General features: G+C 51.9%; 11 protein-coding genes across 11 annotated transcripts; 4 read left to right on the top strand and 7 right to left on the bottom strand.

Annotated features, from left to right (window-relative positions):
- Positions 1-180: 180 nt before the first annotated feature.
- On the top strand, positions 181-1,026 carry BDP55DRAFT_723672 (uncharacterized protein; the record flags this gene model as incomplete). Its single annotated transcript, XM_060578779.1, has 3 exons — positions 181-802; positions 863-942; positions 1,003-1,026. 3 exons carry the CDS (start codon positions 181-183, stop codon positions 1,024-1,026), a joined length of 726 nt encoding a protein of 241 aa, XP_060435825.1.
- A 1,335-nt stretch (positions 1,027-2,361) lies between these two features.
- BDP55DRAFT_215621 (uncharacterized protein) lies at positions 2,362-3,779 on the bottom strand. Its single transcript, XM_060566030.1, has 3 exons — positions 3,414-3,779; positions 2,861-3,354; positions 2,362-2,796 (listed from the first exon to the last, which is right to left on the bottom strand). Exons 1-3 carry the CDS (start codon positions 3,651-3,653, stop codon positions 2,619-2,621), a joined length of 912 nt encoding a protein of 303 aa, XP_060435824.1. The 5' UTR covers positions 3,654-3,779; the 3' UTR covers positions 2,362-2,618.
- A 1,611-nt stretch (positions 3,780-5,390) lies between these two features.
- Positions 5,391-7,731, bottom strand: BDP55DRAFT_626726 (catalase/peroxidase HPI; the record flags this gene model as incomplete). The annotated part of the gene is made up of 2 exons (XM_060571663.1): positions 5,391-7,334; positions 7,402-7,731. The coding sequence occupies 2 exons, from the start codon at positions 7,729-7,731 to the stop codon at positions 5,391-5,393; spliced, it is 2,274 nt and encodes a 757-aa protein (XP_060435823.1).
- A 3,478-nt stretch (positions 7,732-11,209) lies between these two features.
- BDP55DRAFT_645813 (uncharacterized protein) lies at positions 11,210-11,993 on the bottom strand. Its single transcript, XM_060573666.1, has 2 exons — positions 11,871-11,993; positions 11,210-11,822 (listed from the first exon to the last, which is right to left on the bottom strand). Coding segments are annotated over exons 1-2 (420 nt in total). The 5' UTR covers positions 11,872-11,993; the 3' UTR covers positions 11,210-11,403.
- Positions 11,994-12,465: 472 nt separating this feature from the next.
- On the top strand, positions 12,466-14,043 carry BDP55DRAFT_748245 (uncharacterized protein). The gene is made up of 2 exons (XM_060580586.1): positions 12,466-13,307; positions 13,339-14,043. Exons 1-2 carry the CDS (start codon positions 12,797-12,799, stop codon positions 13,974-13,976), a joined length of 1,149 nt encoding a protein of 382 aa, XP_060435821.1. The 5' UTR covers positions 12,466-12,796; the 3' UTR covers positions 13,977-14,043.
- A 1,378-nt stretch (positions 14,044-15,421) lies between these two features.
- On the top strand, positions 15,422-16,611 carry BDP55DRAFT_541541 (tat pathway signal sequence; the record flags this gene model as incomplete). The annotated part of the gene is made up of 2 exons (XM_060568226.1): positions 15,422-15,958; positions 16,024-16,611. 2 exons carry the CDS (start codon positions 15,422-15,424, stop codon positions 16,609-16,611), a joined length of 1,125 nt encoding a protein of 374 aa, XP_060435820.1.
- A 732-nt stretch (positions 16,612-17,343) lies between these two features.
- BDP55DRAFT_541022 (acyl-CoA N-acyltransferase) lies at positions 17,344-17,916 on the bottom strand (the record flags this gene model as incomplete). The annotated part of the gene is made up of 1 exon (XM_060568176.1): positions 17,344-17,916. The coding sequence occupies one exon, from the start codon at positions 17,914-17,916 to the stop codon at positions 17,344-17,346; it is 573 nt and encodes a 190-aa protein (XP_060435819.1).
- Positions 17,917-18,714: 798 nt separating this feature from the next.
- BDP55DRAFT_690031 (Alpha/Beta hydrolase protein) lies at positions 18,715-19,785 on the bottom strand (the record flags this gene model as incomplete). The annotated part of the gene is made up of 2 exons (XM_060576811.1): positions 18,715-19,262; positions 19,323-19,785. 2 exons carry the CDS (start codon positions 19,783-19,785, stop codon positions 18,715-18,717), a joined length of 1,011 nt encoding a protein of 336 aa, XP_060435818.1.
- A 1,571-nt stretch (positions 19,786-21,356) lies between these two features.
- Positions 21,357-23,376, top strand: BDP55DRAFT_215446 (uncharacterized protein). Its single transcript, XM_060566028.1, has 5 exons — positions 21,357-21,632; positions 21,696-22,365; positions 22,420-22,471; positions 22,534-23,012; positions 23,076-23,376. The coding sequence occupies exons 1-5, from the start codon at positions 21,499-21,501 to the stop codon at positions 23,223-23,225; spliced, it is 1,485 nt and encodes a 494-aa protein (XP_060435817.1). The 5' UTR covers positions 21,357-21,498; the 3' UTR covers positions 23,226-23,376.
- A 473-nt stretch (positions 23,377-23,849) lies between these two features.
- Positions 23,850-25,581, bottom strand: BDP55DRAFT_215442 (uncharacterized protein). The gene is made up of 2 exons (XM_060566027.1): positions 25,578-25,581; positions 23,850-25,420 (listed from the first exon to the last, which is right to left on the bottom strand). The coding sequence occupies exon 2, from the start codon at positions 25,208-25,210 to the stop codon at positions 23,957-23,959; it is 1,254 nt and encodes a 417-aa protein (XP_060435816.1). The 5' UTR covers positions 25,211-25,420; positions 25,578-25,581; the 3' UTR covers positions 23,850-23,956.
- A 214-nt stretch (positions 25,582-25,795) lies between these two features.
- Positions 25,796-27,047, bottom strand: BDP55DRAFT_626718 (uncharacterized protein; the record flags this gene model as incomplete). Its single annotated transcript, XM_060571662.1, has 3 exons — positions 25,796-26,708; positions 26,761-26,806; positions 26,861-27,047. 3 exons carry the CDS (start codon positions 27,045-27,047, stop codon positions 25,796-25,798), a joined length of 1,146 nt encoding a protein of 381 aa, XP_060435815.1.
- Positions 27,048-27,253: the final 206 nt, after the last annotated feature.

Below are 27,253 nucleotides of genomic sequence, written 5' to 3'. Positions count from 1 at the left end.
GGCCTTTGACAGACGACCTCGTTGGCGAAATGTACTCGTCGTGGTCTCGGTCTTGAGAGAGTTCAGTGTCGCTGGTGAGAAGATGCAGGCCGCCCATGGCTGTGGCAGAGATCCGTTTTAGCTGACATCGTCTTCGCAGCGAACAACCACACAGACTTACAGCTACCTAAGCGGAACAAGATGGTTGGTCTTTCGATGAACCGTAGGAGAGGTCCTCCTCCCAACCTTCGGCTCGACATTCCTCAAGAGCAACACCAAGAACGAGCCGTCAAGTCGCCAGGACCTCTGACGCCCAACAGACCTCTCATAGGCTCTGACATACCTATACTCCCAGCTCCTCAGCAAACCACCTTAATAACATCTACTCATGCTCCTTTGCCATCCAATGGTCCTGCGGACACGCTCCCTCAGATTCCAACGACCACTCAACCTGCTGTAGTACCCTCATCAAGCGCACCACCAAGGATAATTACACCTCCATCAACACCGATCTCTAGTGCACCTCCAAAGTCACCGACCCTTCGCCCAAGCGTGTCAGTATCAAGAACCACAGTGTTCATCACAACAACGAGACCTCAATCCTCGGTTCTCCCGAGCCCTACAAATACAGTTTTCGTCACCGCTGCGCCCCAGACGATAACAGTAACTGCGCCATCTATCCCAATCCCATCGAACGACCTCAACGGCGATAGTGGAAGCAAGCCTCAACCTCAACCCCAGCCATCAGCCATTGGGTCTACTCAAGGTGTATCTTTCACCAGTGGATCTGGCGTTGCCGTTCTTGGGGTGCTCGGAGGCATTGGTAAGAGCAACATGGAGTTGGTATCTGGTTCTTTCCATGAGCTAATTCAATCAAAAACAGCCGCGACATCCATCCTGGCAATGGCCGTATTGATATTCTGGCGCAAAAGGAAGAATCGCAACAGCATGGGCTCGGGAGGGGTATGGCAGCTTTGATTCTTCCCGATTGCTGTTTTATCTGCTAACCTAACCTTGTGATAGTTATTTACAGGAAAGTCACAATAGGTTAGACAGTCCACCAAGGCAAAAAAGAACGGCGCGTATGGTCAAGTGGCGTGGTAGGCCGAGCTGGCCTCTATTTTCTTTTCTTGGGTTACTTTGGGAGGTTTGGGATCATAGACAAGGCGGCCTTTAACAAACTACAGCTCTGCCTCCCCCAAAAAATATCGTTCAGGAACGAGGGGTTTAGATTTATGCAGCAAATTCCTAGTGTTACAGGGTAATAAAAATTTGAAAAGTTCAATGTTCTCTGATACATCCTCTATTCTCAACCCCCCCGCTACCGGCAACTAAGTGACCGTCTCCACCATAATCACCAGACCCTTGTCAAGCTTCGGCCGCCTTGAGCTTCTCCTGAACTCCAAGGGAAAACATGACAAGAATGTGGTCAAGGGTCAGTGGGTAAAGATTTTACCTAGCAACGCTTACAGCCGAGTGGTTCTGAGCGGACCATTACATGCAGCAGTGCCCAACGTCTTGAAAATCATACAATATCGTGGTCCAGCGGAAATGCAATAGACTCTCACGTGGTACCATCCTCAGCAAGGCATTCATCTCTTTCATAGACAACAGGCTTCAAGCAGGGAATGCCGGTGGCACTTGTAAGAGACACCGCCACAGTTACACGTGTCGGCAGCTTGGTGCTGTGTATCCGTAGATCCATGTCGTCAAGGAAGGCGGCAGCAGCATTGCAGCAAGAGTCGCAGCTACATTGCTAGTGGAGAAGGAGTTGAAAGCTTGTCTGTTGAGCTGGGTCGTATTCTAGATTGCTGAGAGAGTCAGAGGCACGTGGGGGTACAATTCGTGAAGCATGTTCACTTTCGATTTTGTGGTACCCCCTTTTTTCCTACGGATACCCGATCTGCAGTTCCGTTTTATTAGACTTAGAGCGTACCCTATCAGTGAAACGATTAAACAAAACCTTGTTTCATCTACCCGTATTAGTGATCCACGATTTCAACGTCGCATCTTGCGGCTGTGTTGTGTGAATAATCTCTGACACTTACACTAAGTGTCTGAGTTGTCAGCAAACGGCGGGCTTATCGGCTTCAACTTCAATAAACTCGTTGCACTAGAACGTTGTGGGTCTCAATGCCACATACCATTCATAGTCGCCGTTACCTTCTAATCAGGACCTTCAGATGGCAGAGCCGCAGTGGTGATCTACGTCTCGGAGTTCGGAGGGTCTAGCCGTCATTCTCGGTCACCGATTGAGAAAACAGGACTCCACTTGCATCACACAGCTAGTGTTGATGCCAATTGCGATGGAACAGTGAGTGGGGTTATATCGTAACTATGATGCAGAGTTGAACAACACACCGCACCTATTGAGGTTGTTTTGCAGGAGGGGTTCGGTGCCAGGCCCACTCGAGTTATGCTGCCCGAGTCGGCCTACGCCAACCCGGTTTACACTAGTGTCTGTAATATGCCATGCAGTGACGTTTCCGGCAGGTGCAGTTCGAGGAAGATGAAGGGGTCGAAAATCACTACGTGGTGCCATAAGTAAACCCAAGAAGGCAGGGCAAAGTCACCACGTGCAACAAGTCATTATCAACTTTTGACATAACCTTCTAGCCACATCGATTCGAGCAAGAGCACTATCTTCGGGTTTCCCTACAAATCTCAACAGGCTTCTCTGACGATGGCGATATCGTACTGCTAAGCTCGCCAGTTGCTGAATCTCTTAGGATGTTTGGTGTTTCCACGTGCCGTATGTTGTAATTGTTCTTCGCCCCATGATTCTCGGACTGTATCATGCAAGCTAACAGATCGAAACTGCATCCGTCTAGGTAAGCCAAAAAAACTAGATCCAAGTTGTAAAAGGGATCGAAAGACTCACTACAGGATGACAGGGAAGATACACTCCAACGTGTACACGAATCGGTCGATTTGCCTGGGCGTCGTGGCAGGCGTATTCAAGAGAGACGGATGGAAGGTGTACGTGATAGACCTCGTCACCCCTATCAACGCCAGAGAAGACACACGTATCTCTGTGCTGCGCATCAAGTGACCCCATAGGCTGATGTTTAACGCAGCCCGCAACGACCTCTTCTTCGTCGACGCAAATTTCCGGAGCAAGTAGAAGGCGCTCAGACACTCCAGAAGAGCCAGCAGCACAAAGTAGCAGACGTGGACAAAGTCGACAATCTTGGACGCGGTGTTGTTGGTATCGTCGTAGATGCCCTTGACTCGAGCTATCAAGATGGTGCCACGCAGAGCGGTGATGCCTGCAATCAAGACCCAAAAGGTCGTCAGGTAGATCGTCCGACTACGGCCCGACAACATGTGAGTCAGCATAGCATACGAGTAGAATGACATGCCAGCTTCTTGAACCTGAACTCGGTGTCAATCATGGAATTCGCTACCAAACGGCCTTCCAGTGGATTTCGTACTAGCCAGAAAGTATCCGCGAACCCAGATGCGAGCGCCTTATTCAATGGTGAACTATCCGTGTAGAAAATTTGAAAACAGAGTCCGTTGGCGATGGCACAGGCCATGCTTGTGATGATCGGGACCATCGCGATGCTTGAGAATTTCGTGATGCTGATGACGATGAAGCCCAGGAACACATTTGAGATGCCGATCGTGCTCAGAATAGCCCAGCATTGCTCAAAGTAAAGCTCAGCCGCCATCTTGACTCATTGTATTGCTGGATGCTGCTGTGGACGATGGTACAGCCAGGTGCAAAGGATGTGGGGTCGTTGGGAAATCGTTGCTATGAAGCGTGAAAAGGAGATCAAATAGGGCCGGAGAGTGTGGACCCAGACCCTGATATTGGCTTGACTATATTTCTCGGTCAAAGGTACAAGTGACATTTAACTAGGCTTTCACTCGGTTTGCACTTCGCATTCAGGGTCGCACAATCCGATCATATCGACGTTAGCCTCAAGGACCGCGGCACATTTCGCTAGACTGACAAGCAAGACAGGGTTTCTTCCGTGGTGATGGATTTAGTCCCCAGCCCATCATACAAGCTGCTGGCAGCGTTGCCCAATCACGGCTTCGCCCTTCCGTATTGTCTTTCGTGAAGTCGCACAAGTCCATTCCGGGGCTCTTGGGGCCGACGTAGGCTAAGACGTGGAGGAGGCATTTCCAAGTCTTCAAGCGTATTCATGGGTAGGACGCCACAGGCGATCGCACCATAATTTCCCGATCGCCAGTATCAAGTGGCTTCATCCCTTGCAGGTGCGGCACTGCTAGTTCGCCCAGCCCTACCAGCAGTGGCCCATTCAAGGCGAATAGACAAGAATCCACCCGCTGATGCTGGTACCGTAATCAAAGAAATGGTTGCCGACGCGGGTTGGTCTAGGGAGATTTGGGTTGACAGGATCTACAGTCTACAACAAAACATCAGATAATTCCATGTTCAGAACCAGACTTGGCAATGCAGAGAAGGAGTCATGGAAGTCAAGGGTCTCGCTCTTCAGCGGATCCCGAGCGCCCCGCACATCTCACAACCCCAGTCTCTTGTCAGGGGAAGCTTGTGCCACCCACTCGGCCCCAGAAGCTAAAATCAAAGCTGTTACATCTACCGGGCGACCAGAGCCTCGGAATCGATGATTCCATCCTGTCTGTGGTTGCGCTCATCAGTTAGCGGTCTAGATTTGTCTGTCGGTCTTCGTTTGCAATTCTATATGGTCTGGCAGACTGGTTACCTCTGTAACACGAGCTGCAAGCGGGCGTCCTTGAACCGAATATCAGTTACCTGTGACTTGACTCCAGGCCAGCCGCCAACGAGCTTTGGAGCGAGGTTATATGAAGAGGGGTGGGTTACTTTCAGTCCTGTTGCCCTTGACGTTGCAGTTCACCGGAACGGTCTTCGACGCTATACTCAAGATTGGCATACCTGTATTTCTCTAAGTTAGTTAAAGTAGGTAGGGTCTTCTGATCACGCTGCTTTTGCTAGGCTTGCTTGGGAAGGCACCCACCACGTTCAGCCACGCCACCAGCCACATTAGTCGTGGACAAACAGGCATCCGGAGCCGTCCTACAACAGCAACAGCTTCAAAGAAGAAGTCGCATAATGTTGCGCAGCCGTGCCTTTTTTGAGTGAAAGCTGGAAATTTTGGCTATCGATTATAATCTGTGGATACATAGACCAAGAAGACCATCGGTTATATGGGTGGTGAGCTGGCGGGCCGCCATGAGGCAATATTGTGCGCCTCTGCATGGTCAATCTGCAAAATCTCTACAGGCGAAGGAAAACTGTTCGAGTAAGGCGTGTTAGGCGTCGGTGATCGTGAAACGTAAATACATGTTCCTATCTGCAGGTCACTAGACTACACTAGGCTATCTCAAAGCACGAAGGCTACGGATGGTCTCATTTCCTCATAATCGACATTGCTTTTTCCGCGGTTCATTCTACCGATCTACAGGCGACTCGGTACGCTACCAGACTGCTTCTTCAGATCGAAGCGGTCCAAGTTCATGACCTTGTCCCAAGTGGTCACGAAGTCCTTGACGAACTTCTGTCCAGCATCAGCCTGAGCGTAAATCTCTGAAACAGCGCGGAGCTCAGCGTGAGAACCAAAGACAAGGTCGACACGGCTAGCAGTGTACTTCTTGGAGCCCGACTTGCGGTCGAAGCCCTCATAGACATCCTGGTCGTTGGTGGCCTTCCATTCGTTGCCCATGTCGAGCAAGTTGACGAAGAAGTCGTTGGTCAAGGCACCGGGGCGGTTGGTGAAGACCCCGGCTGATGAGCCATCGAAGTTGGTGTTCAGCACACGCAGACCACCGACGAGAACAGTGAGCTCGGGGGCGGTGAGCGTAAGAAGATGTGCTCTGTCAACAAGGTAGTGCTCTGTCTTCGCGCGGTTGCCTGACTTCCCGTAGTTGCGGAAGCCATCGGCGTAAGGTTGCAGGTAGTCGACAGACTCAACATCAGTCTGCTCCTGGGTAGCATCGCCACGACCAGGAGTGAAGGGCACGGTAATGTCATACCCTGCGTTCTTGGCTGCCTGTTCGACACCAGCAGCACCGGCGAGGACGATGAGGTCGGCCAGCGAAATCTTCTTGCCGGAGCCGTTGAACTTCTGCTGCACACCCTCGAGGGCCTTGAGAACCTCAGCGAGCTGCTTAGGATTGTTGACCTCCCAATCCTTCTGAGGTGCCAAGCGAATGCGAGCGCCGTTGGCACCTCCGCGCTTATCGCTGCCACGGAAGGTAGAAGCGGAAGCCCAGGCAGTGGAGATGAGCTTGGAAGCATCAATGCCAGTGGCGAGGACCTCCTTCTTGAGGGCAGCAACGTCCTGCTCGCTGACTAGGGGTGAGCTGGCAGCGGGGATAGGGTCCTGCCAAATGAAATCCTCGGTAGGGACCTCAGGTCCGACATAGCGGGAGCGGGGGCCCATGTCACGATGCGTGAGCTTGAACCAGGCCTTGGCGAAAGCGTCGGCGAACTGATCCGGGTTCTCGAGGAAGCGTCTCGAGATCTTCTCATACTCGGGGTCGAAGCGCAGCGACAAGTCGGTTGTCAACATGGTGGGAAGCTGCTTCTTGCTGGAGTCGAAGGCATGGGGAATGATGGCCTCGGCATTCTTTGCCACCCACTGGTTGGCACCAGCGGGACTCTTGGTAAGCTCCCAGTCGAACTGGAACAGGTACTCGAAATACTTGTTGCTCCACTTGGTAGGGGTAGCAGTCCAAGTGACCTCCAGACCACTGGTGATGGTATCGGCGCCCTTGCCAGTGCCGTGCTTGTTGGCCCAGCCAAAGCCCTGTGCTTCGAGACCGGAGGCCTCAGGCTCGGCACCGACGTTGCTGTCGGGGGCAGCACCATGGGTCTTGCCGAAGGTGTGGCCACCAGCGATGAGAGCGACTGTCTCCTCGTCGTTCATAGCCATGCGTCCAAAGGTGACGCGAATATCTCTGGCAGCAGCGACCGGGTCGGGGTTGCCATCGGGGCCCTCAGGGTTCACGTAAATGAGACCCATGTGGGCAGCACCAAGTGGTGACTCAAGATCGCGGGTGTGAATGTCTGACTTGCTCTTGGTGTCTTGGGAGCCGTCGAGGACGCCCTGATCAGCCTTACCTGCGTGGCCATGGGAGTAACGGACGTCGTTGCCGAGCCATGTGTTTTCGCCACCCCAATAGACAGACTCATCCGCCTCCCAGGTATCGGGACGTCCGCCGGAGTAGCCAGCAGTCTGGAAGCCCATTGACTCGAGAGCAACGTTGCCGGCCAAGATCATCAGATCAGCCCAGGAGATCTTGTTGCCGTACTTTTGCTTGATGGGCCACAGCAAGCGGCGGGCCTTGTCAAGACTGACATTGTCGGGCCAACTGTTGAGAGGGGCGAAACGTTGCTGACCCTGTGAGCATCGATAGTTAGTATCTCGTTGGGCAAGAGTAATCCTCTGGATTTCCCAAGCAGCTTACCTCACCACCGCCGCCGCGTCCATCGTGAACACGGTAGGTACCGGCGCTGTGCCATGCCATACGGATGAAAAGACCTCCGTAGTGGCCAAAGTCGGCAGGCCACCAATCCTGAGAGTCGGTCATCAGAGCCGTCAGGTCCTTTTTGACGCCGTCGTAGTCGAGGGTCTTGAAGGCGGAGACATAGTCAAAGTCACCACCCAATGGGTTGGTGACAGGAGTGTGCTGGCGAAGAATGTTAAGCTTCAGCGAATCGGGCCACCAGTCGCGGTTCTTGGTGCCGCCACCTCCGGTGTTCATGGTCCGAATAAAGGGACACTTTTCCTCGGCCATGGTGTCTGATTGTGTGTTTTAGTTGTTTGTGATGTGTTTCGATGTGTTGCCTGGTGAAGGGAGATTGATGTTTCTATGGTCAACAGTCAATCGTCGGATCGTGTAGAAGGAGAGAAGGCAAAAAAAAGAAAAGAGTTCGCTCACAAGATTACTCGGCAAGTGGAAGGAGGCGACCCCGCGTTTTATGCCACGGCCTCCCCTCCCCCTCACTCATTGCATGACCAATGGGCCGAATCTTGTTGGCGGTTGAGGGGTGCGTGGTCAAGGACCGAGTACATAGTAAGAACCACTGTGCACTTTCACCTCTTTCCTATTAATGCTGCACTAACGTGTGACAGCAGGAACTATGCCGTAGTCATGTTGGTGTGGGTGGGGGTTCTTGGGATTTGGGCGGAAGGCGTTCAGGGTAGCTCGGGGCGGAATGACAAATGATGGGAGGCGACGGCTATGTTTTCTCAAGGGTCCTTTGGTCTTTGATTGTTCGAGGACGCCCAACGAACGGCTAGTCGTTGTCTCGTTGTCTCATTGCCCCCGCCAGTTGGTCACGAAGAAATCTAGGCCTTGCAGCGCGATACCGGCTCGGAGATTCGAGATGTGCTCGAGAGGCGGGCGAGTTGGCCAAGGTGAGGAGCCGAGGGAAGTTATCGCGGCGTTAGGGAACGGGTAGAGCAGGCTCTTGTTGCTATGACGCGGACATTCAGATGTTTGTAGACTACCCCTAGCAAAAGTCGGAGGGATTGCCACATTGGTGCGTTAGCTTCACAGTTTGTAAAAGATGCAACAATACCGTGAGCTTGCGTGACCAGCATGGAACAGTAGCTTGGGCCGATTCAAAATGCCGTGCGGGGAGGATCCATCGACCCATTCGATAGCTGCCGCTGGTCTCTGAGCCGGGGAAGAGGCAGTAGGTGCTCAGTACTGCAAAGAGCATGTAAGAGAGCAGAGATGGACGTGGGAGGGTTTGGACTGTCTGTAGCTGCAGGTCAAGGTGTAGGGAGTGCGGGAGTGTGAAGTGAGGACCCTTGCGTCCAATTGAAACGGAGGTGATAAGCAGCGGGTAGCCATGCCGCCATGTGAAGTGGATGCGGTACATCGTACCTTGAGGTGAGGAGAGGAGCGTTAGACAGTGACATCGGAACCCAGCGGAATTGCACGTTCGCTGTTGTGTTCCGTTCGCTCCGACCCGGCTGTGCTCCATCGCTGTACCCCATTTTGCTCCATTTATCCCCCATTAATGCGACCAAGCGGGGCTCTGTGTTCCAGGAAGTAACTTCCATTGCGTCTGTTCTGTTCTTTCCCGCAGACTGCATTTGTGTTTGACTCCTTCCGTGAGGAGAATTGAATTGGGCGTCTCCTGGTTGGCCGAGATAACCCCGCAAATCGCCTTTTCCTCAGCTGTTTTTGCTGCCCTTAGGAAGCTCCTTCCTTCCCGTTCCCCTCCACAGATGGATGCTACGCGGTACGTGCACTTACATAGTACGCGCCTTAACCACCTCACCTTACATAAGCAGACAAGGAAAGTATGGACCTCGGTACCTACCTACCACCAGCTATATTTACCCAGCTGCAGGCAAAACGACCAGGGGAGCAGCTTCTTATGAAGTCCACGACGTCACCCCCACCCCACTTTGTGCTGCCTCCCATCGCGAAGAGTTGCGGAAAAGTCGAGACCATCGGCTGGGCATTCACGCACTGTGAATATCAACGCTAAGTGGAAGAGGAAGTAGACCAAGCCGCCGGACAGCACCTCAAAGGAAACCGCGTAGGGTTGTTGGAGCGACGATCGTGGCTAAAATCGCCGGTTTCCGGACCTTCTTTACACTTGGTTGATGGTGTACAGAGCGCAAGGCCAAGGTTCTGTGTCCAGGGTAACGATATCCCAGTAACACAACCACCACCATCCATTGGCCACCGTTCCCCGGTATCAAACTGGCAAACGTGATGACAACTTTTCTTCGATTTCCATGGTCCAGGGTCAGGTTATGTCTATGTTCGCCAGCCAGAAACACGTTCACCTCACGCTGCATCGGCCTCGGGTGACCTGCGACCTAAAACTCTCATTGCCACTGAAGCCGTCGACAGCCAATGTGGAGCCCAAGCTTCTTCCTTTCCCCCACACTCTTGGCAATTCCGTGATTCGAGCGAAACATCACCGACCCAGTTTCTCATTGCCCATCTACCCATCTTCCCAGATTCCCACCCCCGGCCCGTCTGCCAGACCCGTCCTGTCTTCAGTGTCTCCATTCCTACCGCCTGTGAGCGGGCCCATCTCACACGTGTCGGCCCCGGTTTTCATCAATGGTTGATCTCATCGACTTGATTTGAAATAAAAGAACGGTTCTCGGATTATCTTGCTCCACAGCATGTGACTAACTCCCTAAGCTGATAACGAGAATCGCCAAGGGTTCTCAATTGAAATCCACGATGGGTTTGTAGATTTACGACGGCACTGGCATTTGGCATCTTTGGACCCCTGCGAACATGAGCGATGTCGGCGCCGTTGTATGAACAATTTTTCAGCATGCATGTGAGTCAAAGAGGCAAGTTCTTCATCGTCGAGAAGGCTTGCATGTGTCATCCTCAACTACAGAGCTGCAGCCTGCTGAAGCCAGGAGGCAAACCAGGTCATTCGGAGCCGATGGCTCGCAGCTCGGATGAAGCTAGTATCAGAAATTGAGATTAGAGCCGAAAGCTAACCTTCAGTCGAACCTAGCTTGATGTTGCTGTGACAGAAGACTTGAGGGCGGTGACGCAGTCATTGCATAAGGTATGTAAGGTATAATACTTTATCCATCTCGACGTCGATAGACAAAGCCACAGTAGGCTCTGCGGACATGGAATGAATTGATGTGGACCTCAGAGATGCTTACTCACATAAGAGGGATCCACGCAGGTTAGTGAAAAAATGATGTCGTTCAACACATCCAAATCTCTGTTCGTTTTTTTCAGTTCGTATTTAGTGTTTTCCATTCGTTGATAAGTTAGTTGATGGGTTGGTTGAGGATTAGTTCACGGGTTCGTTGATGGACTAGTTGAAAGGTTGGTTGATAATAGATTGATCGATCATAGATTGATTTGTCGGTTGATCAATTAATATTGCAACATCTCTGCTCCACCTTCTGTCATCATTGTCAATACTACTTTGCTCCTTCAGTGTCTTTTTATTCCACGAAGAATATGTCACAATCCTAAGGAGGGCATAGTGAGAAAGTAGTGATGATAGGGCGAGGGCAAAGCACGTCGGCCAGCATACTCTTTTGTCGCACACTTGCTGGCATAGCCATTGAATACACTTGAACCTCACTTGCTTATCTGAGAGATAGGGAGGCTTTTACGTGTCCAGCCTCCTCCGGTTCGCGGATGACGGATATGTTGAACATTTCAGTTCCCTGGAAAGATCTTCAGCTCTTCAGATCTCCACGATGTCTCAGACGATCAATTCGTGTGGGCCAACGTAAGATATCGAGTTTCACTCTGCGAGATACAACCATATGCTTGGTACCTTATTGCAGTCCTAGTCTTGGTGATAGATCGACATATAAGTCAATGCAATGCCTACAGTATTTAATCTATAAATCTGCTTTTCTTGCGGTCTCACCATGGCTAATCTTGTTCCTGGTCATCGAATCACAAACCTTTGCCCTTGCGTAGTGTAAAAATAAATAGTTCCCCTCAACTCCTCCGTACACCATCTTGAACCAGAGGCTTCATCGTCGAAAATGCGTATCTAGCAATCCTCCAACCCTTATCCTCCTTCTTCATAATGAAAAGCTCCTGGTTCGCATGCTCCTCAGACGCCTGTGTCGCCAGCATCGTCTTGGTGCCCTCGGCGGTCGTCCTCGCGAATGCCCATTCAGGAGACATGATGACAATCTCCTCTATTGAAAACGCGATGACCAGCTGAACCGTCGAGAAGATGCGCGTGTAGGATTCGCGAAGTGCGGCTGTGCCCACGGTGGCTGTGAAGTGAGGCGGCATGATGACGCCGTCGGACGTGTAGAGATTGACGACGTCCTCCACGTTGCGGCTCTTCAGAGCTGCTCCGTACTTGTGGAGGACTGCGGTGATGGCTTCAACTTCCGAGGAAGACACTTTGTGGAGTTAGCAACAGTGGCATCAGACCTTGTTGGACCACATACTAATTGCGAGTGAAATGGCAGTGATTTTGAGGATGTTCTCGATAGTGAAGACTCATTGCCGGTTTCCTTTTCCTTTCGCATTTGCAATGATACTTATACTACATCAAATCTACGGTGTAAGTGGAGGAGCTTATCTTGGACGAAAGTGGGAGTTTGGTGACAAGAGTGGGGGTGGGCCACGATATGCCACCATTTTTGAACGAGAAGATATCTTTCTTTGTTCGGTTGTCAAAGCCGCGAACATAAAACTTGACTTGAATAAATCTGAATTGTTTCCAGAAGCGAATTTTGCATAAGAAATTGAATTGTAGCAATGCCTGGGCACTTTCGCGTTATCGCCGATGGCTTCAAGGCATACCGGTAGTGAAAGGCGATCGTATGAGGACATGTTCATTGAGAGTCGGCTTTTCCAAGCACGGTCAATCAGGAATGTAGGAAACCTCAAGCTATTCAAGGTATGATTTTAGAGTTCAACCACAGAAGCTTTTATCCATGTCGCTAATAAGGAGACGAGTTGTCCACGGTGCTCTTGTCCGGTCGAACGAGAAGGTCAAAGCCAGGTGCTTCTGACGTATGTCTGACAGGTCACGAATGTTAGACTCGGAGGTTTAGATGGTCGTTCCTTGCACCTTGTTCGCCTTGGTTGCCTTGATGGATTCTTCAGCTCTGCTATTGCGCCTACTCTACCGAACTTTGACGTGGCACCTCAGCTGACCGTCTTGGACGTCTCTCTACCTTACCTATCCCGGTACCCGCAGTCCAAGCTATATATGGGTAATGCCTGTGGAATTGTAATCTGATTCTTTGCACAACCTGTTTCTGAGAATTTTACCCCTCGATCCCCTTTCAGAGCAACAAATAATCTACACAAAAGTTTGACACTCAAAAGCGTCATCCATGGATCCCGCTCTACGCTCTATAGCAAAATGGTGCATCGGTCATATTGGGTTCCTTGTTTTATGTCTCAAAAGTATTGCATCAAGCGAGGAAAAATCCTCTGGGAAACAGCCGTGACATTATCTAAGCCGACATGCTCGGGATCGGCATTCTCTGGATTGACAGCCTCTGAACCGATATGCTCTAAGCCGAAAGCACAGGATCGAGATGTCCTGAATAATTACCCACACCCTAAGCGAACTCACCCCATGGCATCACATGAACGTCCTTACTGGGAGTCCAACTTTGACAGAAATCACCGGCAAAGTCCGATAATCCGGCTTCCTGATGAGCTGCTGGTACGCATCTTGGAAACTCTCGAGATAGCCGATCTTTGCATGGTCCGCCAAATATCATTCATCTTTTGGCATATCTATCTGGGAAAAGAATTTGAGAAGTCCCATCGTAGAGAAGTGAGAATCTGGTCACGCAGATCAGAGAGTTTCCAGGATGACGAAGCAACCGTTGTACGAGCCAAACTGAACGCTCTTTGTACTAAATGTGCGATGAGGAGACTTTCGCCCACCCACAGGGAGGAAGCGTACCACTACACTAGGTGGGGAGACACGTATTTTTCGTTGCAAGGTATCCTACAGGAAATTGGTCTTCTCTGCTGAGCAGCGCAAAAAGGGCCCAGAAATTCGTCAATGCATTGCGCACGACGCATTCATCCGGTCTTGTCCTCATCTGACGGTGCCAGTCTCTTGGTCCTGGGGCAAGATCACGCATTCGGAGCGTACCAGTGCAGACAGAGTTCGGGCAGACAGATCTGTTTTCGGTATTTTCCTTGAGCCTAAAAGTTGCCATCAGTGCGAAGAAATAACAGGTTTCCAAGATGCCCTGCATCACAGAAGAGATCTTCGTTGGATTCCCAAGCCTCCGACAATATCACTCTATGCTTCCCCAATGATTGGTAATAGGCAACTCAGCGTCCTAGTCACGTGGGAGTTGCCGTTATTCACGGTGGTCAAAGACGCGACTATCACTATGGATTTTATAAAGCAGAAGCTGGAGGGACTTCGAAACAAATATGGCAATATCTTCTTCTCTCACTTGGGCCGACATGAAATCACCTTCCAAATGCTCAGGGTCCTCGATCCCCAGTACTGCGGCTGTTTAGGTGGGGACAGCCGAGTTGGGCGTCTTGTTCCCTGCGACAAGGCCCGATGAGGGACTCGGGACTGCAGAAGGCCAAGAGTTGAAGTAAGTGATGCAGAGCCTTTGCCACCTAGCAAACACAGAGTAATTTGCGAGGTGCGCTTGAGTTGGTTCGTCTCTATAGTCTTGTTCCGAAGAGATTGATAGAAGAGAAATCCGGGCTTTAGTATGGAAGGATGATCCGAGTTCGAGACCTAGGTGTCTAGCTCTTCTTCAGATGATTTCAAACGGAAAATCATCTGGAAAAGTCTAGGAATATTTTGGTAGGGGCTAGAGAACAAGCTAGATCTTTCGGGAGAGTGCAAATACGTTGTGCTCACGCTTGACGGCACGGCAGCTCCGCCATGTTCCTTCCCGGCGAGAACTTTCTCTTGTTTGCACTACTGTTCTTCCAAGGGGACTCTTTTTATTTCATCGACAAAAAAGCCGTCCGCTGAAGATCCTCTACAATGGAAACAATCATCTTGACATACTCAGGTGCCATGCGCAATGTTAGACTCCCTCTCATCGCTGCCATGGGTCAATCCTAGAGCTTCTTTTGACAGCATATCTACTATTTAGGTATAGCACCAAGCCCCTTGTATAAGACCTTTAACTAATCTCAAGATAGTATGATGGGGGTTTTTTATGGAATACAGCTTCAGAGTCCAAGCCCTATGTTCTTGGATGGTGCACGCCTTCGGCGTCAAAAGGGCTAATCAAGTTTTCTTTACCTAGAAACATACGAAGCTTGCTCTCGCTCTAATCGCATAAAAAGCAACCGATAATGTACAAGGCAAATGAGAAAATCAGAAAATATTGCGAACAGAAATCGGGAGGCCTTCCTGAGGTACCTGAGATACCTGAGGTAGTTGGCACCACAAGTCCACCTGTATCTGATCTGGCGGGTACGTTACTACATGGAAACGTCCTGACCAAACAGTTCTGAGCTGAGGCTTACTTTCAATTTACAAACTGTTCTATCAGCCAGCTGGATTGACTTCCAGATGACGCCTGCCACCCCGCCGAGATAAAAGTAAGCCTCGGGCCTAATTCATCCACAACGAAAGCCAAATCCGAGACCCTAGAGTATGTCGCTGGTTCTTCCGCAGATTCCGGCGCCAGGCAGTGGCAGACGGAAAGCGGTCGATTGGTTTTCGGGCAAGACACAGCCTGCGCCGAGAAAGTCTCCACGCCGGGCGACTGCATACGCAGGAGGAACTTTGGTTCAATCTCTTGGGCTCCTTTTGGAAATCACCACGCAGTCAGCATAGAACAATGACTTTACGGGTCAGGTGCACTATCCCAACGTCCAATGTCAGCATTCCATCGGCGGTTCAGATGACCTGGGAGTCAATGAATGACCAGACATAAGCGTATATCTAGTCAATTGTAAGTATAAGGAGCATCGCGTACTTGTAAAATCTCCACCCTGGGGCGCAAACATGCTGTTCTTGCTCTTCTCTATATTTGCTTTGATGGCCGCTGCGGTCGTCATCCCCGGGCCTCCCGGCCCATACCCCGTCGCCTTGCGAGTGGAGGCCTTCGAAGACGCAGCACGATGGGATCCCCACGCCCCTCAAGACCAGCCTGAAAAGCGCAAGGTCATGGTCTCTGTCCACGTTCCTCTAAAGAAGGAAGCCAACTGTTCCGTCGAACTAGTTCCCTACGTGCCGCCTACCACTGCAGTCGCCCTCGGCCAGGGGGCGGCGACCTTGTTTGGTCTGCCAGACACTGTCTTCTCAGGGATGGAACTTGAGTTCTACATTGTCGATACGGCTTACGGCGGGCCCGAGAAGAGTGAAAAGCACCCTCTCGTCCTCTTCTCACACGGAAGAGCTAGCTCGAGACTTGCGCATGGCGTATTGGCGCGGTCTCTTGCTAGCTATGGGTACATCGTCGTCACTCTGGATCATACGTATGATGCCGCGATTGTCGAGTTCCCAGATGGCAGCATTAGATTTGCGGAGAACGCAACGGAAAACGACTCGGCTTACGTTGAGAGCCTTCTTGAGGTGAGTTTGCCCGGAGGTAAACCAGTCATGTTGAACCGGAGACTCTAAACATCGCGATCCCACAGAGTCGTCAGAAAGATGTCTCCTTCATAATCGACCAGCTCCTAGACCCTTCAGTAGCTACTCCACTACTTGCCGGAACACAAGCATCTATCAACCCAGGCAAGATTTTCATTGCCGGTCACTCCTTCGGCGGCGCTACAGTAGCTTCATCACTCTACGCCGATGACCGCATTATTGGCGGTCTCAACTTTGACGGCCTGATGGTTGGTCCGGTCCAGGCCGAAGGCACCGACAAGCCCCTGGTACTGGTCAGCACGCCGGCGACATTCGATTACATCTCCGGCTGGAACGAGACTTGGCTTAATCTGCGCGGTCCATCGTTGATGCTGATTGTCAACGGAACAACCCACATGTCCTTCTTTGACGCTCCACAACTCCCAGCTGTCAAGGCTTTGCCTGCAGAGTATTCTGATCTCATCAAGCAGGTTCTGGGCACCATTGATGGCGATTTGTTGGCCAAGATTGAGATTGAGCTCTTGCGAAGAACACTGAATTTGGTGTTGGAGGGCAAGAGAGAGGCTTTGTGCGATGTTGAGAGCGTAGGCCCTGGTGTTGGCCAGCTGAGAGTCAAGAACTTGACGTGTTCTTGAATCAGAACTGATGGCATAGTCGCCACTCTGTTATTTTATAATCTTCACTCAATCCAGGTAAACTTTCTCTACTCGAGTTGACTTTGACAATCCAAGCATGCAGCACGGTACACTTCGGACTACATCATTGGGGTGAAGGTAAGGTAGGTTAGGTCGCTATAACAATCGGCTATTTTCGAGGCTCCAATCTCTGGAAACGTTATATATTTCAGATATAATAGATTTTTGTCGTAAGTTTAGGTCTACGGGAATGACTGTTGCGAAAGAAATAATCTTCGTGCCATCAGAGAAACCCCTTGACCACTTGACTTAGCTTTCAAGCCCCATGCAGCTCATGATGATGAGCAATGGACACCCCCACCTCATTATGGCTAGCCTGATGGCTATTTCCCTAGGCTTCCAGAGGTAAATTTTAAAGAAAGTGCTCGGAGAAGCATCGGGTTTGAGTAGTGAGAGTGGGAGTGATGGTGGAAGAAAGAGAAACTGAGCATGAGACTGTCTTTTCTGTTGGAGTCCATTGCTCACGGGTTACAAAGGAAAGGTCTTGGAAAGGTCAGCAAAATGTCAATAATGCCGCGAGGGGTCTCGTACTTGCCTAGCATTCTTGTGTCTGCTGTGTGCTAGTATGTAAAGATCGTGAAGAGCCTTCTCAATCCAGGCCTCTAAACTTTGTGTTCCTCGTGGTACGCTCATCTCAGATTCGCTCGTGTGGCACCCTTGGAAAAGTCTTGATCAAGCCCCAACAGATGTGGCATCCTTCTCAAGCTCAACATTGCACAAATCCTTCGGAAGGTCCAGATGAGGGTACCATACAAAAGGAAACGGTGTCGTCTCTCCTGTCCTTTGGTAGCCGCAGCGCTCATACCACGCAATCAACTTCTCGCGAGAAGAAAGAGCATTCAAACCGAACTTCTTGATGTCGTAATGCTGCCGCGCGTATTCCTCGGCAGAACCAAGAGCCTGGCGCCCGCCGCCGCTACGCTGCAGCTGAGGGTTCACGGAAAGCAGGACAATGCGGGCCATGTGGGCTTCAGGCTTGAAGACAACTTGAACTGAGGCAGCGAATACGCCGTGGGGATCAAAGCCCATGAGGACCTCTGCGTCGGGGTTGTTGATGTTCCTGAGAGCATTGTCGGTTGAGTAGTTGAATGATCTGCCGAGTTCCATATCGGCTGTCCAGTCTGCGCGGCTGTCTTCGGCGCGAAAAGCAGCTTCTACGAGCTGGGCGACTTGAGGTGCGTCATCTACGGTCGCGATGCGGAATTGGAGAGGTGTGGTATTTTCGTTTTTCTTGTCGTTAGCCATGTTTGAGTTAATGCGGGGGTTGGATCTGGATGTCAGAAGTGGGCAAGTGGCTCGATGTAGAAATTTTGGTGACGAGGACGAGTATTCCTAGGCAGCACACGGCGACTCTTTATAAATAAAACACAGTGAAGCTGTTGCTAGACGAGTTGCTACATCTGGAAGGTGAACTTAAGGGCGTTTGTTGTGACAAATTAAAGACGTAGGGTGGATTCCTTTATGTTGTGTAGCAGGAAGGGCGTCTGCGATCCAATAGCAAGGGCGTGGTGGTGTTTCTGCCTAAAGTTGCGAATCAAAAATGCCGCGGATGGACGGCAAGGTAAGCAACTTCAGAATGAGAGATGCCGTTTGTCAATTGGTAAGCACGAAACTCAACCCACTGCATCTAAGGTTACCTTCATCGTCAACTCGAAGAAGCAATTTACTGATATGTTAAAGTTGGTTAGCTTTAAAGTAGATGCAAGCCCCAAAATGCCATAGATTGATGCTGTCTAACGAAGGTTGTCCTTAGGTGGCAGAAAAAATTGCATGATTAAGGTAACTACTTCGACGCATCCAAGCTTTGATGCCATAGAAGTGTTGCCATAAACAGTCGAAACTCTCAGCTTTAGCGACAGCAGTACACATACTATTTTTGTATTTACATTATGTCTCAACCCAATCGCTTGAGGTATTATGTACTGGAGGTATCCTGAATCTAAATTGCGCATGCCTGGATCATGTATTCATGTACTTGCGTGAATGCCTCCTCTTCATCAAAATAACTCGCTTGAAAAGACTATGCACCAACCGTCGCGATGCTTAAACAAGGCCTGCAACGGCCAGCAAGGCAAAGGCCGAGGCGCCGAGCGACACCGCATCCCACGTCAGAGCCCCGGCCGCGTTCTGAGATGTGGGAGTAGGGGAGGACGCAGATGCAGCATCAGCAGATGTCGGAGCCGCTGTGGTTGATCCTCCTCCAGCCGATGATGCCGCGGTCGACGTCGCACTCGTTGATGATACCGCCGATGAGCTCAAGCTCGCTGGTGCTGACGAGGTCGACGTCGCACTGGTCTTTGAGGACGATGACGATGTCGTCGTGTCTGCCTTGCCAACCATCTCCTGCACCCACTTGCCGGCGTCGCTAGAGTACACGTCAAAGTAGTTGAGGTGATTCGCAGCGGTGTCTCCGCCGGCGCAAATCGGATCGGATTCGACGCAGTACGAGCGCATCACGCTGGAAAAGGCCCGCATACCGGCGAGCTGGTTTTCCGGCCGAGGGAAGAGCCCGTTGTCCGGAGCTCCCGAGAGATAGTTGTACGGCTGGCTGGCCGTATGTCTTGTGTCGCCAAAGATGAGAATAGCAGCGACTGAAGAAGGTATATTAGCAAGCCCCTCGCGGTCTCAAGTTCCGACACATGCAGACTTACGCTTGTTGCCAGGCGCCGTTGTGGCATCTAACCCAGCATTCGCCTTCTGTTGACAACCCTGGAAGAACGTGCCTCCTCCACCACCCAAAACATCACCAACAACATGGCCGCCCTGGGAGTACCCGCTCACAACGAGCTTCGCGTCCGGACAGCGCTTGTTGTACGCCGTGATCTGCGCCGTGCCGTTCGCAGCGCCCTCCTCAATGGACTGGCAGTAGGGCGCCTCGAGCGGGTTGTAGAACTGAATGTCCTCGTAGTCGCAGCTGTCGAGCCCGTCGCAGATGGCGGTGACAAGCTTGCCCTGGCGTCCGGGGTAGGGCTCGTTATTCCCGCGCGCGAGGAAGACATGTACGCTCTGGCAGTTTGCGTCGCCTGTGGCCTGACGCGGGGTGACGACTGCGGTACCCGAGGTCAACGGCAACGCGGAGAGGAGGGCGAGAGCCGCTGAGAAGGTCGAGACCATCGCGAGCTTGATCGATGGGTTTGGAGCGGTCCGCTTCGTTCTTGGTGAGAGAAGGGCGAGGATAATCAAATGTCAACAGGCCAGGGGAGCGCACGCGACATGGGCTATCCAGCTGGTTTAAGAAGTCCGTCTCATTCAAAAGGCTCCCACCCCTTGCGGTTAAGGCTGGAGATAAATGGGATACCCCAAAGCCGGCGAGCCGGTGGGTGGCATTCCGGAGGCCGTCCGTTACGGGCAAATACGAGTCAACGATAAGCCCTGATCCACCAAGAGCCAGGGATCCCAGATGTCGCAGCCCCGGTCTATCTGCCATAGCAACGTCATGTTCTCCTCTGTCTCCTCCATGTTAGCGCTGTCAAACAAGGCCTGGTAGTTTCTGACAGGCGAGAGGGGCAGCTGAGAACTCCTCATTGCCCGGCAAGTGGATATCGTCGGGCTACGGCGGCGACGAAGTGACGAAAACAATGTTGAAGTTGAATCTTTTACTCTTCCAGAATCACAAAGAGTAGTTCATAAAATGACTCGTTGAAGTGGTTCCCTTTAGGTGATGGTTTGCAAGGAACAACCACGACCGAGGTCTGGCATTGGATGAGTTTCTTTAGTCAACAGCGACTAAAATAGACCGGCGGAAGTGTCGGATTGAGTGTGGCTGGTTTGTCTCGAGGTGAACATGGATCAATGAAGCTCGGAGCCCGCATTGAGGGCAACGGGAATCCCGATGCGGCACTTAAGCTCGTGGGCCGCCATCAATCGGTGAGCAGAAGTTGTCTCTTTGATCAAGGTTTGGCCAATGTTGGATCGCTGGTATCAATCAATGCTCGGTATGTTGACAGATGAGTTCGAATGAGATGCAGCCCAGACCACTTGGCTGATATGAAATACTGCGACTGCTACATTCGTCAAGCCTCAGTGTTGTCTCACAGTAAAGTGATGCCGAGTGGGATGAGAGCGTTGCAAATGAGTTGCTTCGTGTTGCTTCAGCTACGAAAGACACTTCTTCGCAGAAACAGTCCAACTTTGACCATTAGGACAGCGACTTTGGCTTGTGAATTCCAATAGCTGTTTTCTGATGTTTACAGATCCCAAATGAAAGTACTTGTACGTCACGATACACGCTCTCAGAGTCACTCTGAGACCCTCTCGTCAGACTCGCATCTGCTCCATTGCTGTGCCCACTGCCCAGACGTGAAATCAAGCGTTGCATTGCCTTGCATTGCCGGGACGTTACACCGTCGATCCCGTTCTCACAAGGCAGAATGGCACTGACCAAAGTCTTGGCAACGGTGAGCTGAAATCGCATCATCATGAACGATTGCAACAATTCATCTATCGTTGAGAGAACCTTGAATCAATCCCAATGCCCCATTGCCTGCAATGCTTTTTACGAGATTCGCTGATTACATGGTCGCAAACAACATCTTGGCATTGAAGAGTTGTGGATGGTTTTCTCGGGATGCGATAAAGATTGGGTTTAGAGTGCCCGTTATGCCATTGCGACCTTCCTCTTCCTTCATCTCGACCGCTTCAGGGGTACCCGCAGAGGTGCGCCATCATGCCATTCAAGCAGCATCGCACAACACGAGAACGAGACAGTGGCGGCGCCACGACGATGACTTAAGGTGCGGTTCGTCCCGCGAATTCTAGTCTGGTTTTGGTTTCTCGGACTTTGTCGCCATCCGTGAAAGGACAGGACAACCCGCCAGCCACACCACGATGAAGTTCTTGGCTACGACAACCATCCTCGCATCCTGGGCGACTCTTGGCGTTCGCGCCGCCGTCCAGGAGAGGCAGACCACGAAACCTCTCGTCGACTCGGCCAGCTTCCAAGATCAAATCACCAAGGAGAAGTATGCTCTATACGCACTTTACTTGCCTCTTGCCAATAGACTCGGTTGCTAACATGGACACAGCTTACAAGCCAACCTGGTCCAACTGAGCGACATCGCAATAGCAAACGGCGGCAACCGCGCCTTTGGTCTCCCAGGCTACGCCGCCTCCGTCGACTACATCTTCAGCCGCATCTCCAGCGCCGCCGGCGCCAAAGTCTGGAAACAGGACTTCTCCGCCACCTACAGCACCGAGCTCCGCGCCAACCTCACCGTCAATGGCGAGAAGCTGACCATTTACGGCCTCTACGGGTCCCCCGATACGCCTGCCGAGGGCATCACCGCGCAGCTCGTCGCAGGACCTAATGGCACCGCCGCCTGCGAGGCCGCTTCGTACGCGGACCTCGACGTCGACGGCAAGATTGTGATTGTGACGGAGTCGCTGTGTCCCGGGTACCGAGATGGATTCCACGCTGGTGTGATGAAGCCTGCTGCTGCGGCGGGTGCTAGTGCCGTGATCGTGATTAACGATTTTGCGCTGAACCTTACTGCCGGGAACCTTGGTCCGGCTGATGATGGGACGTATGTCCCTACGGGTTTCGTTAACCAGTACATTGGCGATCCGCTCAAGGCTCGGTTGGCGGCTGGGGAGGTGCTGACGGCCTTGTTCTGGGAGGCTGAGGTTGTCGATAGCCGGGTTACGCAGAACGTGTTTGCTGAGACGGAGGGCGGCGATGAGAGCAACGTGATTGTGGTAAGTAATGCCCACCATCGAGAGTATACGTAAGTCTTTCTGACGAATTCCTAGCTCGGCGCCCATCTGGACAGTGTTGCATGGGGCCCGGGTATCAACGACAATGGTAAGAGAAAACCCCCTTCACGAAGCTCGTCGAAGAATTTCTAAATGCTTACATTGTATCAGGCTCCGGAACCTCCCTCCTCCTCGAGCTCTTCCTGGCTCTCACAAAATACGCCACCAACAACAAAATCCGCTTCGCATGGTGGGGCGCCGAAGAGAAGGGCCTCGTCGGATCCCGCTACTACGTCAATAACCTCGCCACGGAAGAGCGTGCCAACATCCTGGCCTACCTCAACTTCGATATGGTCGCCAAGGGGTACTACGGCGTTTTTGACGGCGACGGCGCGTCCTACGGCGTCCCCGCGCCGGCCGGCTCCGATGTCATCCAGGAACTCTTCACCGCCGACTTTGTTGCCAAGGGCATCAATGTCACTGCCGCGAGGTTCACGAACGGCAGTGACTATGCCTCCTTCTGGCAGGTTTTGGGCAAGCCTATCGGTGGTCTTCACACGGGAACGGGGTCTGCGCAGGATCCCTGTTATCACCAGGAGTGCGACAACATCAACAACCCGGACCTGGACCAGCTCACAGTCAATGCAAAGGCAAGTGATTCGAGGTACTCTGTGACAGTCTTTAGATTACTGATTACTGACTCCCATGGATAGACCACTGCCCATGTTCTGTCCGCCCTGGCCCTCGACGGAACCAACCTGATCAAGAAGCTGAGCGCTCGCGTGCTCCCCGCCCGCGCAGTTGCAGCCGATCGAGTCATCGCGACGGTGGAGGAATCCGAGGACGAACATCACCATTGCTAACTTGGCATGGTAGAGATAGTATGCCATAGAAAATCCAACACCCTTAATGAAGACGGTTAGCCGAAAGCGAATCGGTCATGTTCTATTTTGGTGCCTGTTCTCGAATATCCTATCACGGCCGACGTCCTCCCACGCTCTACGCCTCTTCGGTGGCGAGTCAGTCTGTATCGAGTCAAACTCCTGCCAACGAGCTTGGGAAGCTATGTGTATGTATGACAGGGGCCACTGAAGAACGAGAGACTGAGTTCTGGTGAACTTACCTACTCTCGGATGCCATCGGAGGGAAAGTCGGCCCTATAAGAGGGGGCTGCCGCCCTCAAGCTTTACATTCCTTTCTGTAATAGCGCAGCAGGATCCACACATGGTCTCGCTGAGTTCTGACTTTACGTAGGAAACTCGGGGGTTCTCGACTATCTGGGAGTCCAACGAAGAGGGCCATTATTGCTCCTCGTTGGGATAGTATACAGCAGTGAATAGAATACCCCAGACGGCGAGAGACAACTTGAGATAAATCGAGGCTCGCTTATGTTCCTAACACCTGCTGCCTCTCGATATGCTGCTTTCTAGATGCGTGAAGATGGCTAACCCACGGAGGAGGAATCGTCATTAACTGGTATCGTTGCGGGAATGGTTCAGACCCATCATCTGCCGTCTGCGATTATTATTATTATATACTATATGAAGGACCTAATAACCCGCGTGATCTATCGCACTTGGTCGTAGCAGATACATCAGGCAAGTCGTCTGCCAGAAACCAGTTTCCAGAAGCCGTCGATCAGTCCCCAGGAGCCCGCGCCTTCTTCCTCTTCTTCATCCATCCCCACCGCCTCCGCCTTCTTCATCTCCGCAACCGCAAGCTTGAATCCATATCCGAGATCACTCTGCATCTTCTTATGCTCCCGCACCAACTCCTCCCTCATCCGCCCCTCAAGCTCATCCAGGTCCCTCCTTCGCGCTTCAATCTCGTCAAACTTGGCTTGGTATACATCCACCAGCACGCCCCTCTTCCGCTCCGAAATCGCCAGTGCCATCTCCATCTCCTCCTTCAACAAGCCCAGCTTGACCTGACACACATCCTGACGCAGCAGCCTCGCGAGGCTCTCGGCATCGGTTAGGTGCGCCTTTGCGTCCGCGGCACAGAGCACCTGCCGATGAACGGCCTTGTGCCGAATATGTCTAATCGATTCGAAAAAGGTGTGCCAGCCAGTGTGCGGCAGGGGCACCTTTTCACCCTCGAATTGGCTGAACAACTCGTTGTTGAAGATCCATACCCATTTCTGGAGTTCGACACACTCGGGCGAGTCCCATTGTCCTGATTCTAGAATCTCGGGGTGCTCCTGCTTCGCAAACTCGAAGCAGGCATCCTCCAGAAGCTCTTGGGTTCTTGTCATAAGAGCGTGCTGAGCTTCGTATGATAGGAAGGCGGTGCGGAGCCTGGGTAACTTTGTGGTCTTTTTAGGTGGCTGTTCTGCTGTTGCTGTTGCTGCTGCCGTGGGCTCGCCGACGACGGTGCTGCTGCTCGCTGTGGTAATGCTGTCCACCGCATCGCCCGTCTCCCCTATAGCCAGACTATCGTGAGACTCTGCACTTATCATGTTCTCCCCTTCCTCTGGTTCTGTACCTGCAACAGCAGATTGCTGCCGGGCTATCTCATCCGCCTGCATCTCATCTGTAAGTGCCCTGATCTTCTCCTTCCAATTGATCTCCGGCTTCTCCGACGTAATCACTGGTGTAGCTCCTTGGGATAGTCGAGGAAACTGCTGCTCAGCCTTCCATCTGCTTTCGAAAATCCTCTTCTCAAGGAGCTGCTGGCAAGTACTGATGACGGCTGGTCGGGTGTATTGGGACATCAGAGCGTTGATCTCCGGGCATCTGCAAACGTGAATTCTGTGTTTGATGGCTCTTGGGCGACGGATCTGGGCGTGCTGATTGGAGAAGACAGGTTGCATAGTCAGGTAAACCTCCTCTTCCATCGTTGAAGCCATGTTGTAGGATTATTCTTGTCGTATATAAGCAGGATGCTGTGTGTGCCTAGGCTGGTTTTGGAGGGCTAGCAATTCGTTGAAGTGAATGATTTGATAGAATGGAAGAACTCCTGGGTCGCATCTCTCATTTGAAAAGAAGAATTCTGTTGACGGATACATCGGAGAAAGGGTTGAAAGGGTTGATAGGGTTGGTAGGGTAGGCGGGAAAGACTAGATCCAAGATTAGTTATAATTTCACAAAAGAGGACAATAGGTAAGGCTTCGAACTGGATAGGATGCACAAAGGCGATCCCACGGCAGCCCCAGGCTGACCCAGACGCAAACCCAGATACCACGCGTTTCCAGGGAAGGGGGATGAAGGACTTACAGAGGTCATAGAAACCTGTTCCACCGCAGTGATTCCTACTTGATTACAAGATGCGGAGACCCAGGTTCTGGTCGAGCATGGTAGATTATCATGGAAGGTTACGGAGAAAGGTCAAAGACCTATGCTTATCGCGATGTCAAGCCCATAACTTCAGATAGACAGTTCCTGAAATTGGATAAAGACTCGCTATTGAGCTCCCTTTTGACATTACAAGGGATTCATATGAATGACGGAATGATGTCTCCGGCTTCCTTTGAGTCTGGCTTCTCCTTCTTCACTGGAGCCCGCCGCTGAGGCCTCGCGTTCGCTCTCCGATTCTTCAGTCTAGTAAATAGATCATCGTCGTCGTCATCTTCTTTTTCTTCTTCGTTCGTAGGTGTTGTATGAGTAGCCGCTCTGGCAGTTGAGATCGATTTCGAAGCCGCTGTTACCAAGGGCCCATGACTATTTGAAGACACTTTCGTATCGGACAGTCGTGTGCTGTTCGGTTGCATCGTTCTTTGCTGATGACTGGGTCGACTCTGGACCTTTGCAATGGTTTTCGATGGATAAGCCGGCCTTTTGTGTTCGATATCCCTCCTGACCGGGCCTTTAACGGGTCCCTCAAGGTCATCACTCTCGTCTTCGGTCGAATCCTCATCCACCGGCATACTCCTCTTCGCCGGCGCCACTGGCCTTTTGTTCTGAGAAGACCTCACCACGCCCCCAAACAACCCCGAAGCCGATGTCCTCACGCCCGAATCCGCTCTCGTCAGCGCCATCAGCGGCACCTCCTTCTTCTTGGGACTGTGCATAAGCCCCTGCAGCGACGTTCCCCGCCACGGCACGTTCGTCTCGTCTCCAGTGTCCTCGTCGTCTCTGCCGGCATCCCTCTTTGCGCGGCGCAGCGCCTCGCGCTGCTTCTTCTTACGGAGCAGCTCCTCCTGGCGTTTGCGCGCGAGCTCAGTGAGGGACCCGACGACAGGGCGTGAAATGGTTTTGATAGTTTCTGCATTCTGGGTGCGCGTTTGGGCTTTGAGACGCTGGTATTCTGCTGCGTGGAGGTGTGCTGTGAAGTGCCCTGCGATTGTGACGAGTTCATCCTCGACCATGCGATATTTGTCGTCATTTTCAAGGCCTTCTATCATGAAGCTGTACGTTTATCAGCACTGTGCAAAATATGGGGTGATAAAGGGATGAGTACGTTTCTGGAAGGGGTTCTGGCGGTGGTGAAGTTGACGGGCTTCTGCCTATGAGAGTTCCAAGTCAGTGAGAGGGATGATGCGAGTAGACGCGACTCATACCTCCAAGGAAACCATTTGAGCGGGCTGGCTTATGATTCGAGCGATCTAACGGTGATGCAGCGGCTGTCGTTGCTCGAGATGGAGCCCGATTTGGTGTTGCGGTTCTCCGAGGTGTCGACGCAGTCTGCTTCTTCGGGCTCGCCGTCCGTTCCAGTGCCTTACGGTCCCAGGGGAGTTGTCGCGTCATGGCTTGGATGGTGTATGAAGAGTCCGATGAGGCTGTAGACAGAAAAGTTTCATGACCTGGAGTTTTTGAGCCGATGTTGTTGAAGTAAGTTGAGGTAGAATGAGATATTGACCACGGCTGCCTGTGATTTGCAGGCCAATAAGGTCGATGTGGTTGATGAACGTCGCGCCTTCCGGGTGAGACTGGTGGATGGTGCAGGAGCACCG

This window comes from Colletotrichum godetiae (assembly GCF_030913485.1).
Source record: "Colletotrichum godetiae strain CBS 193.32 chromosome Unknown BDP55scaffold_3, whole genome shotgun sequence".
NCBI lineage: Eukaryota > Fungi > Ascomycota > Sordariomycetes > Glomerellales > Glomerellaceae > Colletotrichum > Colletotrichum godetiae.
This window is presented reverse-complemented; position numbering and strand designations above follow the sequence as displayed.